Source organism: Bufo gargarizans, chromosome 2 (genome assembly GCF_014858855.1).
Source record: "Bufo gargarizans isolate SCDJY-AF-19 chromosome 2, ASM1485885v1, whole genome shotgun sequence".
Lineage (NCBI taxonomy): Eukaryota > Metazoa > Chordata > Amphibia > Anura > Bufonidae > Bufo > Bufo gargarizans.
Genome location: NC_058081.1, coordinates 555,550,450 through 555,572,654, shown reverse-complemented (window position 1 = coordinate 555,572,654; position 22,205 = coordinate 555,550,450). Strand labels below are relative to the sequence as shown.

General features: G+C 45.3%; 1 protein-coding gene across 5 annotated transcripts in view; it reads left to right on the top strand.

Moving 5' to 3' along the window:
* The window catches only part of LOC122926679 (potassium voltage-gated channel subfamily C member 1-like), a 146,506-nt gene that overhangs the window by 56,636 nt on the left and 67,665 nt on the right, over window positions 1-22,205 (top strand). For all 5 annotated transcript variants that reach the window (XM_044278134.1, XM_044278137.1, XM_044278133.1 and 2 more), the window contains exon 2: window positions 18,597-19,530. In XM_044278134.1, the coding sequence (XP_044134069.1) occupies window positions 18,597-19,530 (934 nt within the window). The remainder of the gene's footprint in view (window positions 1-18,596; window positions 19,531-22,205) is intronic.

Sequence of the window (22,205 nt, the reverse complement as noted above, 5' to 3'; positions counted from 1 at the left end):
ATCTACCAGTGCTGTGCAGTGATGGGGAGAGCAGTCCTTTTCTTCCCCTCAGGGCACTCCCTAGCTTTAAGACTTCTGTCTGGTGTTAAATGGGGGTACCCTTGGTATAGATGAGCTTTGAGGTGCAAGACAGGTGTCCCGAATGGTGGCACACAATGCAATACTTGCAGGTGTTGGTGTAGTGCACGCGAATGATGAAATTATGACTCCCCAGATCATCGCACCAGCAGTTAGAGCAGTGTGTCTCCCACAGCAAAGGCAGGATGAAACTGCTCACTACGAGGCCTTCATACTCGAACCTGACCCGAATAGAACCTGGATTCCTAGCTAAGGACAATACAGTTCCAGTCTGCAGCAGTTCGGGTTTCTTGTTCACAACACCAGAGGGTGATGGTGGCTGTCTGTAAATGGCAGGACATGTAACATGATACTTTCTTCTGCTAAACGGCTGGAAATGGTCCAGGCAGGGACAGGGGTGTGTAATGAAGGTTCTACCTGTGTCTGGATGGTGAACAACGAAACTTTGGGAGCTGCTCGTGCTTGTCTGAGGATCAAATGATCCCCTCTACTGGTGTTCTGTCCAGGACGTCTGGAGCCAGTTTGCTGTCTGTGCCCTCACATAACCACTGCTCCCAACAAATCCCAAAAGCAAGGCCAGATCAGCCTAGATGGAGGGCAATTTGTTGAAACACCTATCTACTTTTCTCAGTCCAATGATGTACCTCCTCTTAATGTCTGTCACCTGAGCAAAATGTATTTAAGTGTGTCATAGAGACATAAAGTATCTTGCCGTCAATGACTTAGGCCCCTTTCACACAGGCAGGATTTCCGCGCGGGTGCAATGTGTGAGGTGAACGCATTGCACCCACACTGAATCCGGACCCATTCATTTCTATGGGGCTGTGCACATGAGTGGTGATTTGCACACATCACTTGTGCGTTGCGTGAAAACCACAGCATGCTTTATTTTGTGCATTTTTCACGAGGCCCCATAGAAGTGAATGGGGCTGCGTGAAAATCGCAAGCATCCGCAAGCAAGTGGGATGGAGACCCGATCATTATTATTTTCCCTTATAACATAAGGGAAAATAATAGCATTCTTAAAACTATTTTTAGTAAAATAGTGATGGAGAGGTTAAAAAAATATATTTTACTCGCCACTTGTTCGCACAGCCCGGCTTCTCTTCTGTCTTCATCTTTGCTGTGTAGTAGGAAAAGGACCAGTGGTGACGTCACCGCACTCATCACATGGTCCGTCACATGATCCATCACCATGGTGATGGATCATGTGATGAGCGCAGTGACGTCACCACAGGTCCTTTTCCTACTACACAGCAAAGATGAAGACAGAAGAGAAGCCGGGCTATGCGAACAAGTGGATTAAGGTTAGTTAAATTATTTATTTATTTTAACCCCTCTAGCGCTATATTACTATGCATTCTGTATTAAGAATGCTATTATTTTCCCTTATAACCATGTTATAAGGGAAAATAATACAATCCACACAACACCTAACCCAAACCTGAACTGAAGAAGTTCGGGTTTGGGGACCAAACATGCCGATTTTTCTCACGCACATGCAAAACGCATTAAAATGTTTTGCACTCTCGCATTTTCCTGTGACGCACCCGCATCTTATCCCGGCCAAAAACATGACGCCCATGTGAAAGAGGCCTTATCACAAGAGGTCCTCTACCTAAAAGTAGCCTCTGAGAATCAGTAGTTGAAGCACTTTTACGCCCTCTTGTGACAAAATCTGGTGTCAAATGAGACCACACCTGTAATCATTTACATATCTGAGACATAACTGCATACTGAGCTCTGCAGCAATCTAACATTTTTATCTGGGTGCATTATTCTTTTCTGTCAATGAGTATATTTATAAAATGGTGGAAAAAGAAAGTTAAAAATCAAGTGACAAAATGCAACGTAAAGGAGTATCCCCATCTTAACATTTGAAGGAGCCGCGTTTGGCCGACAGCTTTGTGTGTAGCCAGCCTTAAAGGGGTTGTTCAAGTTAATAAAAAAAAACAAAAGCAACAGAAAATGTAATAAAATAACAAAAGTCATACCATGTGCTCCCCTGCTGCTTCTTGTACCATTTTACAGTCCACACTGTTGCTGTTTTTAATGTTCCCTAGTGCAGTGGTACACATGATGTCACCACTGCAGCCTGTCACTGGCCACAGCAGTCAAGTGCTATTTATTGATGAGGCTAGTGAGAGTTGTAATGAACTAATGCAGCTCTACGTTCCCTCCGCTACGTCTGTCCACAGTACACAGTTTATTAAAATCAGAAAGTAAGGCGTCTGAACTTCTGATTATGTGTATCTGGGTGCAGAGCCGTGATGCTGGGAAATATGTTATATAAGATCATGGAATAATGATATGAAGCTGCAGAAAGTGCATACGGAGGCAGAACTGCCACTTGGCATAAAGTGATGGATGCTCGGTTACCAAAATGTAGCAGACTCCATCTTTACATTGCAATCTGCTCACATCAGAATACAGGGCTGGGTAATGAAGCAGTTTCCCTGTACATTTGTGATTTTCAATTACGTCCAATTTCGCAAATATCTTTCCAATATTATTCCTTTAAATCCTTAAAAGCCCCCATATTTCGTTTTGCATTGAATTAATTAAAGGGATTAGCGGATGACTGATGTAAAAAACAAAAATCAGACCTCATATAGTATATAACCATCTCTTTCTAACAAAGCTAGAACCAGCCCTGTACCTCACATGGCTCCAGAGATCTCCCCATTCATTGCTGCAATTACTCTGCCACATTTTCCTCAGGCTGGCAGATCAGGGGGTGTTTCCTTTCTGCTGCAGCATTCTCCCTATCAAAGCTCAGGGGATGTGTCCTTTCTGCTGCAGCATTCTCCCTATCAAAGCTCAGGGGATGTGTCCTTTTTGCTGCTGCTCTCTCCATGTAAAGGTCACATCTTATAACAGTAGATATGGCTGGTGGCAGTTGAAGGATGGAACTGAGCTTGTGCCACCACCTCAGTTGGTGTATATTACTATGCAGATTAAACAGCAGGAGGTGCCGTTATAATAACTACAGATAATATCTCACAATTGGATAATTTCTGTAAGAAAGTAAAACAGGAACTCTCCCTAATGGTCCATTCACACGTCCGTAATTTGGGTCTGCATTCTTTCCGCAATTTGCGGACCCATTCACTTTCAATCGGGCTGGAAGGGATGAAAATCCACATTTCCTGGATTCCGCATCCGCATTTTCGGGATCCGCATCCGTTTTTTCGGGATCCGCAATTTTGTTTCTGAAAAAAATAGAACATGTCCTATTCTTGTCCGCTATTGCGGACCAGAAAAGGCATTTTCTATTATAGTGTCAATGCCAAGAGTGTGAGAATGCCAAGAGTGTGCAAAGCAGTAATCAAAGCAAAAGGTGGCTACTTTGAAGAACCTAGAATATGACATATTTTCAGTTGTTTCACACTTTTTTGTTATGTATATAATTCCACATGTGTTAATTCATAGTTTTGATGCCTTCAGTGTGAATCTACAAACTTTTGGTCTGTACTGTATATATATATATATATATATATATATAGATAGATAGATAGAGAGAGAAAGAAAGAGAGAGAGAGAGAGAGAAAGAAAGAGAGAGAGAGAGAGAGAGAGAGAGAGAGAGAGAGAGAGAGAGAGAGAGAGAGAGAGAGAGAGAGAGAGAGAGAGAGAGAGAGAGAGAGAGAGAGAGAGAGAGAAAAAATATATATATATATAGTATATACATTGTGGCCCGCAATGCATGGGCACTGACCTTGTGTCCTCTCTCTGTGAACGCCAACCCATTCACTTGAATAGGGTCTGCCATCTGTCTCCGATTGCACAATTTTTTTTCGGTGTGGAGGCACATACAGAAAACCCACGGAAGAGCTTCCGTGGGCTTCATTCCGCACCGAATCGTATCTTCCGGATTGCGGACCCATTCAAGTTAATGGGTCAGCATCCATGATAAGGTGCGCACACGGCTGGTGCCTGTATATTGAGGATCCTGTTTGCGGACAACAATACAGGCACAGACAGGCTATGGTCATATGCATGAGGCCTAAAGCTCTGATGAAATGACACTAGGGTTGCCACCTTTCTCAACAGAAAAATACAGGCCACGTTAAGCCACACCCCCAAAGGGTGTGGCTTAACATGGGGTGTTAAGTCACTGTCATGCTGTGGCTCCCAATAATATGAATGCCTCCATTAAAGCCCCGCCATAATATTAATGCCCCCATACCAGTAAGAATATGCCCCCATTATTGTCCCCAGTAAGAATAATGCCCCCAAAAGTACCCTCAGTAATAGTAGTGCCCCCAATAGTGCCCCTAGTAGGAAAAATGCCCTCATTAGTGCCCACCATTATAGGAATGCCCCTATTAGTGCCCCCAGTAAGAATATTGCCCCCATTAGTGTCCTCAGTAAGAATAATTCCCCATTTGGGCCCCCCAGTAAGAATAATGCCCTCATTAGTGCCCCCTGTTATAGTAATGCCCCCATTAGTGCCCCCAGTAATAATGCCCCATTAGTGCCCCCAGTAAGGATAATGCCCCCATTAGTGCCCCCAGTAAGGATAATGCCCCCATTAGTGCTCCCTTCTCTACTTCTGAAAATAAAATAAAAAAAAGCACTCACCTCCTCCATTTGCTCACGCTGTGGGGAACATTCACTGCTGACTGGAAGCTCAGGACAGGACCTGCTCTCCAGCATGATGATGCCTCGCAGGTCCTCCAGTCTGCAGCAGCGAATGTTCCCCACAGCGCGAGCAAATGGAGGAGGTGAGTGTTTTATTTTTATTTTTTATTAACACACATAGGAAGGAGGTAAAGACTGTACTAATGAGTGCTCCACAATATTGCTGGAATAAAAAAAATTACCGGCAGGGCCACTAAAATAGCAGACTCGCCCATGAGATACTGGCCGGGTAGCAACCCTAAATGACACCTGAGATGCTGCTGTTACTATGGTATCACAGTTGTCCAGGGATGGCATGTGACCGCTCCTCTGAAGATGCTGGCTGTGATGCATGCTGGGATTTTTACTTTCACTTTGCAGCTGCTCCACCCACACAGCCTCTCATTAATGGGAGCATACTATGCTGAACACATTAGAAAAATTATATAAAGGCCTCATGCACACAAACGTTTTTTTTTGCGGTCCGCAAAAACGGGTCCCGTAGTTCCGTGATCCGTGTCCGTTTTTTCTTCTGTGGGTCTTCCTGATTTTTGGAGGATCCACGGACATGAAGGAAAGTAAAAAAAAAATCATTTTGGTGTCCGCCTGGCCGTGCGGACCCAAACGGATCCGTCCTGTCTTACAATGCAAGTCAATAGGGACGGATCCGTTTGACATTGACACAATATGGTGCAATTGCATATGGATCCGTCCCCCATTGACTTTCAATGTAAAGTCAGGAGTACCTATTATACCATCGGATCAGAGATTTCTCCAATCCGATGGTATATTTTAACTAGAAGCGTCCCCATTACCATGGGAACGCCTATATGTTAGAATATACCATCGGATTTGAGTTAGATCGTGAAACTCAGATCCGACAGTATATTCTAACACAGAGGCGTTTCCATAGTGATGGGGACGCTTCAAGTTAGAATATACTATGAACTGTGTACATGACTGCCCCCTGCTGCCTGGCAGCACCTGATCTCTTACAGGTGCCGCACCTGAGGGGTTAATTGTGCATATCATAGCTCTCTGTAAGAGATCAGGGGCTGCCAGGCAGCAGGGGGCAGACCCCCCTCCCTCCCCAGTTTTAATTTCATTAGTGGCCAGTGTGCGACCCCCCCGGTCCCCCCCTCCCTCTACTGTAATAATTTCATTGGTGGCCAGTGTTCGGCCCCCCTGGCCCCCCCCTCCCTCTACTGTAATAATTTCATTGGTGGCCAGTGTTCGGCCCCCCCCTCCCTCTACTGTATTAATCTCATTGGTGTCCAGTGTGGCCCCCCTGCCCCCCCTCCCTCCCTCTATTGTATTAATTTCATTGGTGGCCAGTGTGCGCCCCCCCCCCGATCATTGGTGGTAACGGAGAGTTACGATCGGAGTCCCAGTTTAATCGCTGGGGCTCCGATCGGTAACCATGGCAACCAGGACGCTACTGCAGTCCTGGTTGCCATGGTTACTTAGCAATATTAGAAGCATCATACTTACCTGCTGCATTGTCTGTGACCGGCTGGGAGCTCCTCCTACTGGTAAGTGACAGGTCTGTTCGGCGCATTGCTTAATGATCTGTCACTTACCAGTAGGAGGAGCGCCACAACAGCAAAATAATAGTTCAAACACAGCAAGTCCCTGCTGCAGGCTTCTTGAGGCCTGTTTCAGTCACATTATGCAAAGTCTATTTAAAGCCAGGAGTAATGTCACCTTTTTCTCCTTGGTGAAGTAAGTCCCTGGGTCTGGCTTCTAGCCACGGAACACGGATCCCTCCTGGCTTCTTCTGCGGGTTCCCGCACACTCCTCTTCATGCCTCAGCAAACAGCCCAGCTCACCTCCACTTCTCACTCTCACAGCCAGAGAACCCAGAAGTTCTGCGTGCTCCCAGTAAGAGCTGGCCCGGAACCACTGTGTTAACAGCATAACCGCTGCAAAATGCACTTTTCCGGCTCTTACTCCACCGGGTCCAGGACCCCCGGTGGCACGTATCTTCCGTCTACCACCACCCCAGGTACTCTCCTACATATCATCCCCCTTTGTTCAACCCTGAAGGGTTGCACACCCTGTTCAATCCTGAGGAGGTTGGACACATGTACAACAGTGTAACCGGGACAGGGCATCGGCATTCCCCTGTAAGCGGCCTGCCCTGTGTTCGACACTGAACTTAGAGGACAAGAACCATCTGATGACCTAGGCACTCCCCTCCTTGGCCTGGCTCATCCACTGGAGAGGGGAATGGTCGGTCACCAGATGGAACCTTCTCCCTAACAGATAGTACCTAAGGGACTCGAGGGCCCACTTAATGGCCACTGGGGTGAGTTTGCGACTCAGGAAGACAACGGGGTGTTCCTCCCAACTGATTTCCTGAGAGAGTACTGCCTCTAGGCCCACTCCAGAGGTGTCCGTCTGGACGACAAATTCCTGTGTGAAGTCGGGTGTCACCAAAACTGGGGACCCACACAGAACCGACTTCAAATGGTAGAACGCCTCTTCCGCCTGCTCATCCCAGTGGACCATCACCGTCTTCCTCCACTTTAAAAGTCTTGTCAACGGGGCTGCTACTGTGGCAAAGTTGGGGATAAAGCGCATGTAATATCCTATCATCCCTAGGAATGAACGTACTTGCTTGGTGGTAAGAGGTCTGGGCCAGCTCTTGATCGCCTCAACCTTGTCTACCTGGGGTTTGACAACTCCCCGCCCAATCACGTATCCCAGGTACCGGACCTCCTCGAACCCGATCGAACACTTTTTTGGGTTGGCCGTCAGTCCGGCTTTTCTGAGGCCTGTACCTTGGGCAGGTGACTCTCCCAGTCCTGGCTAAATACGATCATGTCGTCCAGATATGCCAAAGCATATGGACAATGGGGACGTAGGATGACGTCCATCAATCGCTGGAAGGTGGCTGGAGCGCCATGTAGGCCAAAGGGCAAAACTTGGTACTGAAATAGCCACTCGGTGGTGACAAAGGCCGTCTTCTCCTTTGCCGCCTCCATTAGAGGCACCTGCCAATATCCTTTTAGAGGACCGAGGAATAGCGAGCTTTCCCTAGCCGTTCTATGAGCTCGTCTACCCGGGGCATGGGGTAGGCATTGAATTTCGACACTTCATTGAGCTTTCTAAAGTCATTGCAGAAGCGCAGAGTACAGTCAGGTTTTGGGATGAGGACTATGGAGCTGGCCCACTCGCTCCTTGACTCCTCAATGACCCCTAACCTCAACATGGACCTTACTTCTTCTGAAATGGCCTGTCACCGGGCCTCCGGTACACGATACGGCTTTAACCGTACCCTGATGTGGGGCTCGGTGACGATGTCATGTCGGACTACCGAAGTTCGACCAGGAAGTTCAGAGAACACGTCCCCATTTCGACTCACCAACTCTTGGGCTTCCTGAGCTTGTTATCACTCGTCATCTTTACCGCGAAGGTGCCCTACGGGACCTCGGGTGGAGCTGGGATCTTCCCCGCAGACAAGACAGTGCTTGGGCCGCCCCCAACGAGACACTTCCTATCTCTCCACAATTTCAGTAAATTTACATGATATACTGTACCTGTTCTGGCTTCCGCCGAGCTGGCTGGGATATCTTGTAATTCACTGACCCTACCTTCTTTTTCACCTTGGGACCTTGCCACCATGCCAAAAACTTACTGTCAATGGTGGGGACTAGCACCAGTACCCGGTCACCCGGGTTAAATGTCCGGACCTGGGCACTCCGGTTGTATACCCGGCTCTGTGCCAGTTGGGCGGCCTCCATGTCTTCCCGGACGATTGGTAGGACTGTCTCTAAACGGTCCTGCATCTTTTCTATATGCTCTATAATACTCTTGTGTGGGGTGGGCTGTTGCCCTCACGCCTCTTTAGCGATGTCCAGCAACCCTCTTGGACGTCGACTGTATAATAGCTCGAAGGGCGAGAATCGCGTAGATGCCTGGTGCACTTCTCGCACTGCGAACAATACGTACGGCAGCAATAGGTCCCAATCCTTTCTGTTTTTGGTTACGGTTCTTTTGAGCATAGTTTTTAGGGTTTTGTTAAAGCGCTCCACTAGTCTGTCGGTTTGAGGATGGTATATGGACGTGTGTAACCGTTTAACCCCTAAAAGCTTGCAGAGCTCCCTCGTCACCCTAGACATGAAGGGGGTCCCCTTGTCGGTCAGGATCTCTTTTGGAATCGCCACCCTTGCGAACATACCAATGAGTTCTTTAGCTATGAGCTTAGCTGAAGTATGACGTAGTGGGATCGCTTCAGGATATCTGGTGGCATAGTCTAAGACCACAAAGATATGCTGGTACCCTCTGGCCGACTTGTTTATGGGGCCTACCAGATCCATCCCTATTCTTTCGAAGGGGACCTCGATGATGGGCATGGGTACTAGGGGACTGCGATAGTGGGGTTGGGGGCTCGTCATCTGACACACTGGACAGGATTGGCAAAACCCTTTGACCTCCTCATAAACCCCGGACCAATAGAACCTTTGCAGAATCCATTCTTGGTTTTTTTTATGCCCAAATGTCCTCCCAGCACGTGGGAGTGGGCCAAGTCCAGTACCACACGACAGTATGGCTGGGGTACCACCAGCTGCTCCACTACTTCCTGCTGCACTTTGTCCACCCTGTACAGCAGGTCCTGGTTAATTGCCAGAAATTGCCAGATGGGGAAACACTGAGTCGGCCCCTGGGTGCTGAGCCACCCCATTTACCACTGTCACCCCTTCCCTCGCCCGCAATAATGTCGGATCCAGGAGCTGGGCGGTCCCGAACGTGTCACGGGATACCTCCAGGTCCGGGATGGACGGGGTTTCCACGGATTCGCCTGCCAACACCTCTAGGGGAAACCTATCGGGATGACACTCTACAGGTGATGTGGTGACTCCTACAGCTGGTATCCCCGGGTCGGGATCTTCGGGCACTGGGCCCGATTGTCGTCTGTCCCTAAGGGAAGGCATATCGCTCTTCCATAGAGTCCAGAACAAAGGAAAGTCCCTTCCCAGTATGGCGGCATAAGGGATTTGGCGTCCCACTCCCACGACATGCTGCACCTCTTGGCCCAACACGGACATGGTAACCCTGGCAGTGGGGTACTCCCAGCGGTCCCCATGGATACAGACAATGGACAGGGTTTGCTTCTCTGGGAGTGTCTCAGACACTAAGGACTCATAGCACTAGGGTCACCAGGTTCCCAGAGTCCAGCAAAGCATTAATCGGATGCCCATCAACCAAGACTTGGCACAGAGGCGGCATATCGGCGGTCGGCCGGGCATCCGCGGTACATACAGGCCGGGCAAAGAAAGAGGACCAGCGAGCCAACCCACAGTCCATGGGTTCAGGTGTTTGAGGACAGTTCGCTGCCCTATGTCCCAGGCCGTGGCAGCACCAACATTGAATCCCCGTGGTCCCTCCGCGGTCTCTCTCTTCCCCAGAGTAGGACTAGCCTCCCCCCCTTTGTGGTTGGGTCCCTTTTTCCGGATCCCCAACCTGAGAGGGAGCCTGATGGGATTCCCGTGCCTGTGTTGAGTCCTGCACCAAGTCCTGGGTCGCCACATACCTCTCGACTAGGCTTTCTAACTGATCCAGGTTGCCGGGGTCTCCCTGACCAACCCAGCTCTGTATGGCCCTTGGCAGTGTCCGCACGAAATGGTCCACAACCAGTCGCTCGACCATTTGGAAGGGGCTCAAAGTTTCCGGCTGGAGCCATTTCCTCACCATATGTACCACGTCATATGCCTGAGACTGGACGGGTCTGGACTCAGAAAATGCCCACCGATATACTCTCTGCGCCGGCACATAGGTAGTAACCCCCAAGCGAGCCTTCAGCTTCCCATAGTACTGGGCGTCCTCCCTGCTGAGATCGAAGTGCGCTTTCCCCGAGTAGGAATGGCACCACCACTTCAGCCCACTGTCCCGACGGTAAGTTCTCCTGTTCCGCGGTCCTTTCGAACACCATCAGGAAGGCCTCTATATCATCCTCTGGAGCCATTTTCCTTAATGCTGAACGGACTTTATCCCTGGGAGCCGACGGCGATGGAATCACTGCCGGTGGGGTCTCTCGCTGGGACGCACTCAGAGCCTCTTGCATAAGCGCCATTGGTTGTACCAGCAAACTGTTTGTTTGTTGCTGTTGTGCATTGCTCTGCACCAACTGCTTAAACCTAGCTCCTCCATTTTGTCCGGGATGACCAAGCTGGCTGGTTTAATGTATGACATGCAGCCGTGCACCACCCGGATAAATATAAACACGATGCTTTGTTTATTCACACGGTGCATACAAGTGAAAGACGGTGCAGTTCATAGGGAAGGTGGTCACACACAACAGCAAAATAATAGTTGAAACACAGCAAGTCCCTGCTGCAGGCTACTTGAGGCCTGTTTCCATCACATAAAGCAAAGTCTATTTAAAGCCAGGAGTAATATCACCTTTTTCTCTTGGTGAAGCAAGTCCCTGGGTCCCTGGGTCCGTCTTCTAGCCACGGAACACAGATCCCTCCTGGCTTCAGCTGCAGGTTCCCGCACACTCCTTTACAGGCCTCAGCAAACAGCCCAGCTCACCTCCACTTCTCACTCTCACAGCCAGAGAACCCAGAAGCTCCACATTGCACACCACACCCTTGTTGCTGGTCTGGTTTTAACCCTTCCTTGCAAAACCTGGCCTGGACCGTGGGGAGACAGGCACCCGCCCGCATAACTGCCTGCTCCCAGTAAGAGCCGGCCCGGATCCGCTGTGTTAACAGCATAACCGCTGCAAAATGCACTTTTCCGGCTCTTACTCCACCAGGGCCAGGACCCCCGGTGGCACGTACCTTCCGTCTACCACCACCCCAGGTACTCTCCTACAATACACAGTATATCTCTCATGATGCAAATACATCTTGGCTTTAGTTATTGTCTGGGATATTTAAATTTTTTATTTTTTTATATTTATGGTGGCCAACCCTTCAATAATGCAAATTAGCAAAAATACTAGCCCTCTACTAATAGATCTGGCAAATTGTATCAGTAATTGTGTATTACTAATAGTACATTTATACAGCACGGTAGCTGTCTTCTGTGCTGTGTGGGAAGGTGATGCTGAGCTATGCCTGCCATGTGCTCTGTTAGGACGTATGAATGTCCCCACTCAGGAAATCCTATATAAGCCAGAGCAGTGAGCGACTTACAAAGAGGTCCTGGTTTGTCTATATATTGCATGTAATGCTACATATATGGCTCTAAGGCGTACATAGCAGAGAGGCTATTATTATTGACTTCTGTGGGCAATATAACCTGAACCACAAGACCTATAAAGTGCTCAATATTTTTATGTACTTTTTCTACCTTGTATAAGGATGCATTCACACGACCATATCTGTTTTGTGATTCGCAAATCACAGATCTGCAAAATATGGATGCAGTCGGTGTGCATCCCACACTTTTTGCAGCCCCATTGAGCCTATTCTTGTCCGTAAATAGACAAGAATAGGACACGTTCTATCAATTGTGGCTGAGCCGCATGGATCCAGACAGCACAGAGATAACATCCGTGTGCTGTCCGTTTTTTTTTTGTGGCCCCATAGGATTGAATAGGTCCACATGCAATCCGCCAAAAATATAGATCGGACGCGGACTCAAAATACGATCTTGTGAATGGACTCTAATAGTACACATGTAACATCAAATATTAATTCTGTATTCATTTTTGGAAATTATTTAGTTCTGTACAGCAGAACAAAAAACTGCAAGGCTCGAGTAGAGTCAAAGTTCTGTGGCCCCACAAATGAGGTGGTTTGTGCAGCCAATCGCTGCAGTACATAATGTGAGAATTTGATCTCTACGTTTGGGTTTCCTTGAAGGCCCGGGACATTGGTTGTCATTGATCTGTTTTGATTCTTACAGTTTTTTCCTGGCAGAATACAAGACGAGCCTCCTGGGAAGGTCCAAAAAAGCCTCTTGTGCTTTCCTTTAAACAACAGTGTTAACTAACTGAAAGCAATCCCATCCAGACATTCATACTAATGGCCAAATAAATGAACTGTTAAACATTTGATGATTCAGACGGCATACATGAAGCAAATTATGGAGAGGGATTGATAATAAGCCGAGGAGTCTACAAATATCCCCAAAAAATATATGAGATTGTTTTAGAAGACCATCAAGAATTTAGATTTTTCATATCCATATAATAAAACTATCCAATAATGAATCACTGCAGTCACTACTCACCCCTAGTGTCCATGACTGAATGTTAGGTTGTCCAGCCCCCCATCTTTGATGAGGCATTTATAACAGAGGTGTCTTCTAATGTAGCCAAAGGGCCTACAAGCCTCCTTGAGCATGAGGGCCTGGTTGCAACTGTCATCTCTGCCCTTCCTATAGCTCTACCTTTGCTAAGCAGGGGTGTTTAAGGTACCTCCTATACAATCAGCAGGAGGCATGAGCAGATAGCACCAGCTTCTGGGTAAAAATTGCAGAGAAGCCGTATACCAAATGGTGTTACACAGAGGCGTATGCGGGGGTGCACCTAGCCTTTCTGCTGCCTTAAGCAAAAACTGAAACCGTGCCCCCCCAATGCTAATTTCTTAACCTAACCCCTTTGCCACAATGAAAATGCTCATTGACCATGGCCCTTCTGCTGCCCCCCTCTTGACCCTACCTGGGCTGCCTGAGGCAATTGCCTCACCTGGCCTCATTGGTGGTGCACCTCTGGGCGTATGTACCGTAGAAGTAGTTCTTATGGTTGTCAACAGTCCCGAATCCCAAAATTGTCCTTAATTTTCAGAGACAGTCCCTGCAAATTTAGTCTGTCCAAAGCCAAGGGTCATAAATGGGCAGTCTCACAATGTTTGGCCCTTTACTGGAGTGGGGCCTACTTGTCTCGAATTGAAAAAACTGAAAAGTTGGTAAGTATGTCACTAGGGTTCAAGGTGCTAGCACCACCCCTCATTTCTATGGGCTAGGTATAATCTTCCAAGGGATCCACAATTCCAATAACGCTTGTAAATAAGTAGGTGGGAAAATGACCAGAGGATTATGTCATACAAGGGGCAAGAATAAGGGGCTATGCCCAACGTTCTCAATGTATGCCATTGCCTTTATGTTTGCTACTGGCACGCTTTGAGGAGGCTCTAACACCAGTAGTCTTATTACAGCTAGCAATGCAAAATTAGCATTGACAGTCCCCTGCCCACCTCCTCTTCGAAAGCACTAAGCAATATACTGTACTGACAACTGGGCTTTACTACTCTCTTGTCAATAGGGTGTAGACAATATCAAAGTTTGTAAGGAAATGCCCATTGACAAGGGGATAGTAGCATCCAGTTGTCAATTGATTCATGCATTTCCAGGAGAAACACAGAAACAGCACAACTCAAATCTTGACGAAAAGATGCTCCAGCATAAATACTTCTTGTAGAGATTAGTATTCACTAAAACAGATGTTTTAGAGGTGGTAAAAATCCTTTTTGAAGTTTGAAGAACATGGATTCCCAGCTTATACTGCTATACTAATGGTTAATTAGACATAAGACTGCTCCCCAACCAATTAGACTACAGTCTTACTGGGGTCATTTTTCAAACTGGTGTAAAGTAGAACTGGTGTAGTTTCCCATAGAAACCAATCAGATTCCACTTTTCATTTTTGATAGCTCCTTTGGAGAATGAAATGAAGAATCTGATTGGTTGCTATGGGCAACTAAGCCAGTTCTACTTTACACCAGTTTGATAAATGACCCAATTAATTGCTATGGACAATTCCTTTTTTCCCTTTGGACAAGTATTATAGATTTCCTGCATAAACCTTTACAGTTATAAAATGGAATATGAACATTTACATGTAATTGAAGTCTTCATAATGTTTGCCGCATAACTGTGAGAGGGATACAGTGCAGCAATATTTAAATCTACGCCCAAAAAAAATTCCATTCCATTTTGGAGCCGAACTGATAGGTTCAGCGTTTTTACCCTAATCAAACTGGGTATGAGACAGAACAGATTACATACTTTATTCATGTAGTCAAAAAGGAAAAATTACTGAACGTACAAAGCCTATAATCAGCGATAAGAACCTCTTTATTTATCTGTGTTTTGACTGTTTTTGTCAGGGTGCAAGTGCTCGCATTCATTACATTCATTGAAAATGTATTCAGGCTCTTATTCACGTGCAGCAGCAAATCTGTTTGGGTGTGTGTGGCTGAAATAGTATTTTACTGCTGGTGCAGTAAGTTGTACTAGCTCAGCATCATAAAGGTTAATATCTGTGATGAGGGATGAGCGAAGTGAGCTTCGAATCATAGATCTGAAGTTGTTTCGCTCAAAACTTCGTCTTCGTACAGAATTAAAATGTAGTGGTTCCGGTGAGGCAAATTCGTTATCACCAAAGTCTTGTGGAACTTGTGAATAACTGAGGGATTTGATTTTTCAACTTAAAACTTGGTTCTGAAGTTGGCTTCGGTACAGAGTTGACTTTGGCTACCTGTTTTAAAATGTTTTTCCATTATAATAATCAAATGCCAAAGTTATTCACCGAAGTCTCACAAGACTTTGGTGATAACTCATTTCACCTCGCCGAAGCCCATATGCAGTGGCCGGGTTTGGGGTGGTCCCAACGCTATGCTGGGTCCCCTGGACACCGTTGAGGTGTCACCACATGTTGCTGCTCTCCCGAAGGGATAGTAAGGCGTGGTGCACCCCAATTGGAAATAAGTCCAGAGAATCAGGGTCTGCAATTAACCAGGGTGCTTCCTTACTGGAGGAACTCAGGTGCAAAACAATACAGACGAGGCATTGGCATTGGGTTGGCTTCTCCAGTCTCCTCCCTGGCAGAAGAAGAGTTTGTTGCTGAGGAAAGGCCTGAGCTAGCCGTCCCTCTCTCTCTCAGAAGGCTGGCATCCTGGTTAAGGGGCCACGGTCTGTAGCTCAGTAGTCCGGGTGGCTCCTTGGTCACAGGGCTAGTGACCCATGGTCCGTGGCTCAGTGTCCCCATCTCAGAGTCGTCTTCTGGTCACTCATGCAGGCTGGCATGAGTCTTCCCCTCAAAGCACTGCTCCCTAACTGCAGAACACTAGGGGCTCTGACTGCTCTCCTTATATACAGTTTTAGCTAGACTAGAACCTTCTAGTGGGAGGAATGGAATGGAGAAGCTCAGCACAAACAGATGCATTGTAACACTTTCCATCTGTCATAGACTTACATTAGAGGTTCAATGATACTCAATGGCAATGACACAGCAGTTTTTCCAGACAAAAACAAGTTTCCAGACATAACAACGTAGCTAAAACTAGACATTCAAATGGTCAGACTGTCTGGTTTTGGTGATAAACAACATCTGGCTTTTCCCCTCCAAAACATGCTCTTCTTTAAAATCTGTAACAGCAGTGGAAAATTACTAGCTTCTCATTCAAAGTCCTAACAGTCTCTCAGTATTCATTAACCCTTTCCACAGAGCTTTGCAAATACAGTGATAATATACAAGGTATATATCACAACATACATATAAAATTCAGTAACACAGTATTAAACAGTGCAAATTAACCTTTTCAAGTGAAATAAAGAAAGAAGTTTATAACTTTGCATAGGGGAAATAGACAAATGTCCACAAATGTCCAAATGTCAAAGTACCTCCTGCACCAGGGCACTACATATTCATTTTAACTATGTACAGAGACGGATCTCCGCACAGCATTAAAACGAAGTTTTGAGTAAAGCGACTGCAGATCTATGAGCCAAAGCTCGCTTCGCTCATGCCTGTTTGTGATGTACCAAGCAGATATTCTGAGGGTGTGAGCGAACTATCAGGATATTCTTAAAGGAGTTTGAATAGTTCAAGATCTCTCATTTGCTGTCATTGAATGGAAACGTTCCTGTTTATCTGCTGAGTGGCAGATACAATTTTATCTGGTTTAGGCTTCATCTACATGATTGTGTTTTTTGCAGTTCACAAACTGCAGATCCGCAAAACACGAATCACGGCAGTGTGCATGACATTTTTTAAATTCTTGTAGAAATGTCCTGCCCTTGTCCGCAAAACGGACAACAATAGAACATGTTCTATTTTTTTGCGGGCTGACGGAGCAGACAAACTAATGTGGACTGCATCTTTTGTGGCCCTATTGAAAAGAATGGGACCAAAACTACAGTCATGTGCATGAAGCCTTAGGTTACTTTCACACTTGCGGCAGAGGATTCCGGCAGGCAGTTCCGTCGCTGTAACTGCCTACCGGATCCGGTAATCCGGACGCAAACTGATGGCATTTGTCAGACGGATCGGGATGTGTATCCGTCTGACAAAGGCATTGCAATACCGGATCTGTCTCTCCGGTGTCATCCGGAAAAACGGATTCGGTATTAATTTTATTTAGCATTTTTAAAGGTCTGCGCATGCGTTTTTCCGGAACACTGAATGCCGGATCCGACACTAATACACTTCAACTTCGGCATTCCGGCAAGTGTTCAGTATTTTTGGCCGGAAATAAAACTGCAGCATGCTGCTTTTTTTTCTCCGTCCAAAAAACGTAAAAGGGACTGAATTGATGCATCCTGAACGGAATGCTCTCCATTCAGAATGTATTAGGATAAAACTGATCAGTTTTTTCCGGTATTGAGCTCCTGTGATGGAACTCAATACCAGAAAACAAAAAGCTAGTGTGGAAGTACCCTTAGACAGTACTCCATGAGCAGTAGCTCAAATATGTATCCTGTTCTAATATTTTGCTATCAGCATAGGTTAAATGTATCAGCAGAGAGTCTGGCCCATTTAGCTCACATGGGATTATCTACACTGGTTAAAATGTAACAATATTTTTGGCCAAAAAGTTACAAAAAATTAAATAAACGTAATATTTAAAGGGGTTGTCTGAGATAATCAAAAATCGAAGACAAGCCCCCTGATGATCTACATCTGAAAGTTATGTCATACTTACCACCTTCTCTAGCACTGTTCTCTGCCCTGCTGGTCTGGTTCTCCGTGCTGCTGAGGGCATCGATTGTCTGTAGCAGTCATGTGGCACATACTGACACGTCACCATTGCAGTTTGTGAACAAGCAGCTACAGGAGGACCAGAGATAATGGCGCTGGAGAAAGAGGCAAGTAAAAAAAAGAATTTTACCTCCTGGGAGTTTATCTGATAAGTTTAATAATGTCGGACAACCTCCTTAAATTCTGTGCAGCTTCCATGCCTCTAGTGCTGAGATCCATCACCATGTTTTGTTTACCTCATGTTGTAAAGTGGAATAGCGCTGCAAAGTAATAATGCTTTAAAAAATTGACATGTTAATAGTTTATTTTTATCATTAACAAAATGCAAAGTGAATGAACAAGAGAGAAATGTAAATCAAATCAATATTTGCTGTGAGCACCCTTTACCTTCAAAACAGCATCAGTTTTTCTAGGTACACTTTTTCAAAGATTTTGAAGATACTCTGCAGGGAGGTTGTTCCAAATCTCTTGGAGAACTAACTACAGATTTTCTGTAGATGTAGGCTTGCTCAAATCCTTATGTCTCTTCATGTAATCCCAGACAATGCTGTTGCTATCATGATTCTGTGGGGGCCTATCATCACTTCGAGGACTCGTTGTTCTTAATGCTGAAGATAGTTCTTAATCACTTTTGCTATATGTTTGGGGTTGTTCTCCTGCTGCTAAATAAATTTGGAACTAAGCAGACGCCTCCCTGAAGTTTGCATGATGGATGCATGATGGATAAGTATCTTCTTGTTTTTCTCTGCATTGAGGACACCATTAATCCAGACCAAATCACCAAAGAGTGACAGGCTTATAAATGGCCATGTAATATAATTGATACAACTGTTGCTGGTAGAATCTCATGAAGTTGTGGTTGACCTCTTACATATTATGTAGTTGTTCAGACATTTGTGTTATATATTATGTGTTGTGTCTATGTCTTTTGTATAACTGTATTCTCTTGTTTGTTTGGCAGTATATCGCCTTTGCTTCCCTGTTCTTCATTCTCATCTCCATCACAACGTTTTGCCTTGAGACCCATGAGGCATTCAATGAGATCATCAACAAGACTGAGACCACCACACAAAACAACGTCACCAAGACGGAGATTATATTAGAAGTGGAGACTGAACCTTTCCTCACTTATGTAGAAGGCATGTGCGTGATATGGTTCACCTTTGAGTTTTTCATGCGTGTTTTGTTCTGCCCTGATAAAATGGAATTCATTAAGAGCAGCTTGAACATTATTGACTTTGTGGCTATTTTACCCTTCTACCTGGAGGTTGGCTTGAGTGGCCTGTCTTCCAAAGCAGCCAAGGATGTCCTAGGTTTCCTTCGTGTTGTCCGATTTGTTAGGATCCTGAGAATCTTTAAGCTCACTCGTCATTTTGTTGGTCTCAGAGTTCTTGGCCACACTTTACGAGCCAGTACAAATGAGTTTCTTCTTCTTATCATATTTTTGGCACTCGGGGTTTTAATCTTTGCCACTATGATATACTATGCGGAAAGAATCGGGGCTGAGCCCGGGGACATTACTGGTAGTAAACACACCAACTTCAAAAATATCCCCATAGGGTTCTGGTGGGCTGTGGTTACAATGACAACTTTGGGGTATGGTGACATGTACCCAGTGACTTGGTCGGGTATGCTGGTGGGTGCCCTTTGTGCGTTAGCAGGTGTGCTAACAATTGCTATGCCAGTCCCTGTCATTGTCAACAATTTTGGAATGTACTACTCACTAGCAATGGCTAAGCAGAAGCTACCAAAGAAAAAGAACAAACATATTCCACGGGCTCCTCAACCTGGATCTCCTAATTACTGTAAACCAGACATGCAGTCTCCTCATAGAAGTGCAACAGGAGATTCCTGCCCCTTAGCTCAGGAGGAAATCATAGAGATCAACAGAGCAGGTAAGAGGAAAGAGTGAATGCATGAATGATCTGAAATTTAATGCAGAGGTATATTTTAAGGTTGCCTACCATAAAGAATCAGTCAAAGGACAAATGATCAGCATATATTTGTACCTTTTACTTTTTGACATGTGAATGTGACTAGCTATTCCAGTTAGAGATCATTGTTGATGGTCCTCAGGTACTGGTAAACTCTTTGAGTCATTCTCTTATGTTTTTAAAATTCCTGTCAAGCTGTTATTACTTGTATCTATAATCACAGGTTGTTCAAATATTGTAGATGTACCTGGGCTCTGGTATCTGAGGGGCCCCCAATGACCAAGTGGAGGAGAGGACACCAGTGCCTATAGTTGCATATGATAATTAATGACCTGGGAGCTTCAAATTACAATTATTGTCACCCATTTTAGTTCCTTTGAAACACCAGAAAGGTGTATTTTCAACTACTGTATTGTTCACTATCATAGAGACAGCTATCATGGTTGTCATCCATCTATCCCACAAAATATATATTGTATATAAGAAATAAGTAATGGCAGGTTAGAATTTTTAACAGAAGAGGACAAGTCTATGACTAATTGGTGTTTATGTGCAGATGATTTTTTAATTTTAAGTTAAATAGCACAAATGTGTCTTAAAGCGATGGTTTCATTAGAACCCCTTTCCATAAGCCATGATAAGGCATCTGAATATAGTAGACAGGGAAGGGACACTTTTAATAAGAAAGGAAAGCTGCTGGAAACATCATCTCCTATTTTAGTGGACTATTTAGTGGATAAGAAAAGAAGCCACTTTATATCATATACTTTTTGTACACCCTTTCTCGTTTCTTGAACATTGACATTGTTAAAAAAGAACTCCAGCATTTTCTTCCCTATATAGAACAGCATAAACTTTTATTAAAGAATAATGTCGATTCTCTTGTATACACCTGTTATAGTTGATGTGACATTTATGGTATGCCTCTCATTTTGGTTTCTCTTTCTCCTGTGATATAGTCTTCCTAATGAACCCTATATTTCCCATCAATCTCATCTTTTTATCATTATTCCCATTATGCCTACATGCACTTGCTCTGCTCTGAGTCCTATCTTATGGCAGTAGGTGATATCAGGGACATAGAACTTCTGCCCTAACGCACACTGCAGAGTCTCAGTGTATTCCTATGTGATGTCGCTTCAGCCTGTCTCCCCTGTCTCCTTTTTGTGATAGATTTCTCCCTGTCAGCTTTTACAAGCAGGAGGAAGTGGAAAGAAGTGTGAAGCTCAATCTCATGGAAATACACTGGAGATTCTGCACACAGCACACACGTATAGTACAGACATTTAGTGTGATTCAGGAGAGTTTTATAATTGCAGCTAATCATTGTAGAGACACAGAAACGATATGTTTACAATAGTACTATATACATGGAGGGGACATACAGAGAAGCAAGGATGGCAGAGCTTAGTGGGTGGAGGTCTGAGAGCTCCCAGGGAGTAATTTTATAGATAACGATGTAATCCTGTAGTTTACAAGGAGTCAGTCATAATGGACAGGCAGAAAAATACAATTCTGGAGTTCTTCTTTAAAAGGGTTTTGCCATCACATACAATGGGGGCATATCGCTGGGACCTACAACAAGAACAGAGCAGGGAAATTAATGGAGGGCGCACTGTGCAATGAGGCTGCCGAAAATATCTCCGTCTGCCCCATAAAAATGAATGGGAGCAGGAGCCGCGCATGGGTTCTCCAGCCACAGCTCTCCCCGCTCCATTCTCCCAGAGGTGGGACCTACACCTATCAGACAATGCGGGCATATTTTAGCGATATGCCCCCATTGTATGCCATGGGAATATCCCTTTAACATTGGATGTTTTCATTAAGGTTGCCATGATTATGTCCAGAGTATAATATCCCCACTGTAACTGTTTCTTTTAGCATGTTATTCTAAAAGGTAACTGCAAGTAATTATGGATATTATGAAAGATATGTATCACAATTTCTGGTTAACCATCTTTTGAATTGAATGTTTATCAGAAGTGTGTTTAGTCTAAGGGTATATTTCACACAGCAGATTTTTCCACCGGCCAAATCCACAGCGTAAACTAAAGCAGAAATCCACAGATGGCCCCTGGGTTTGTGCTACAGTTTTGAGTTTTCACATTGTAGGGCTGCCTGCGGCTTTAGCCCCATTCCGTTCTGAAAATCTATCACCTGCAGCAGTTAATTGTGGTTCCTGTGAGAAAACCTTCGCAAGAAGAGACATAAACTTTCTTGATGTAGTTTGGAAAACTGCATGGTAATCATCCGTGGCTAAATAGATGGCATTTCAGACTCCCTTTGATAGCAAAGGTTGGTGGTTTCAGTGCCGATTCCTTAAAGGGGTTGTCTCACTGCAGCAAATAGCATTTATCACAGGGCCCTACTATAAAGTGCGACCCAGGTGTAGGAATGTCGAGTGGTATAGTGCGGCCTAAAATGTCTCTTTATGTGTGTCACGGTGCTCCTACCTGAATAACGCTGGCTTTGGCTCCAAAGCAATAAATAGGGGGAATAATTGAGGAATTTGAAAGAAAGATTGAGTCCAGACCTTGTAGGTAGTTGAACAGCAGCTTTACTTGAATAAACGTTAATCAGAAACAGTCTTCAAGCGTTGTCTTGGTTCCAGCAGGCTTTAGCATTAAAACTGGCAG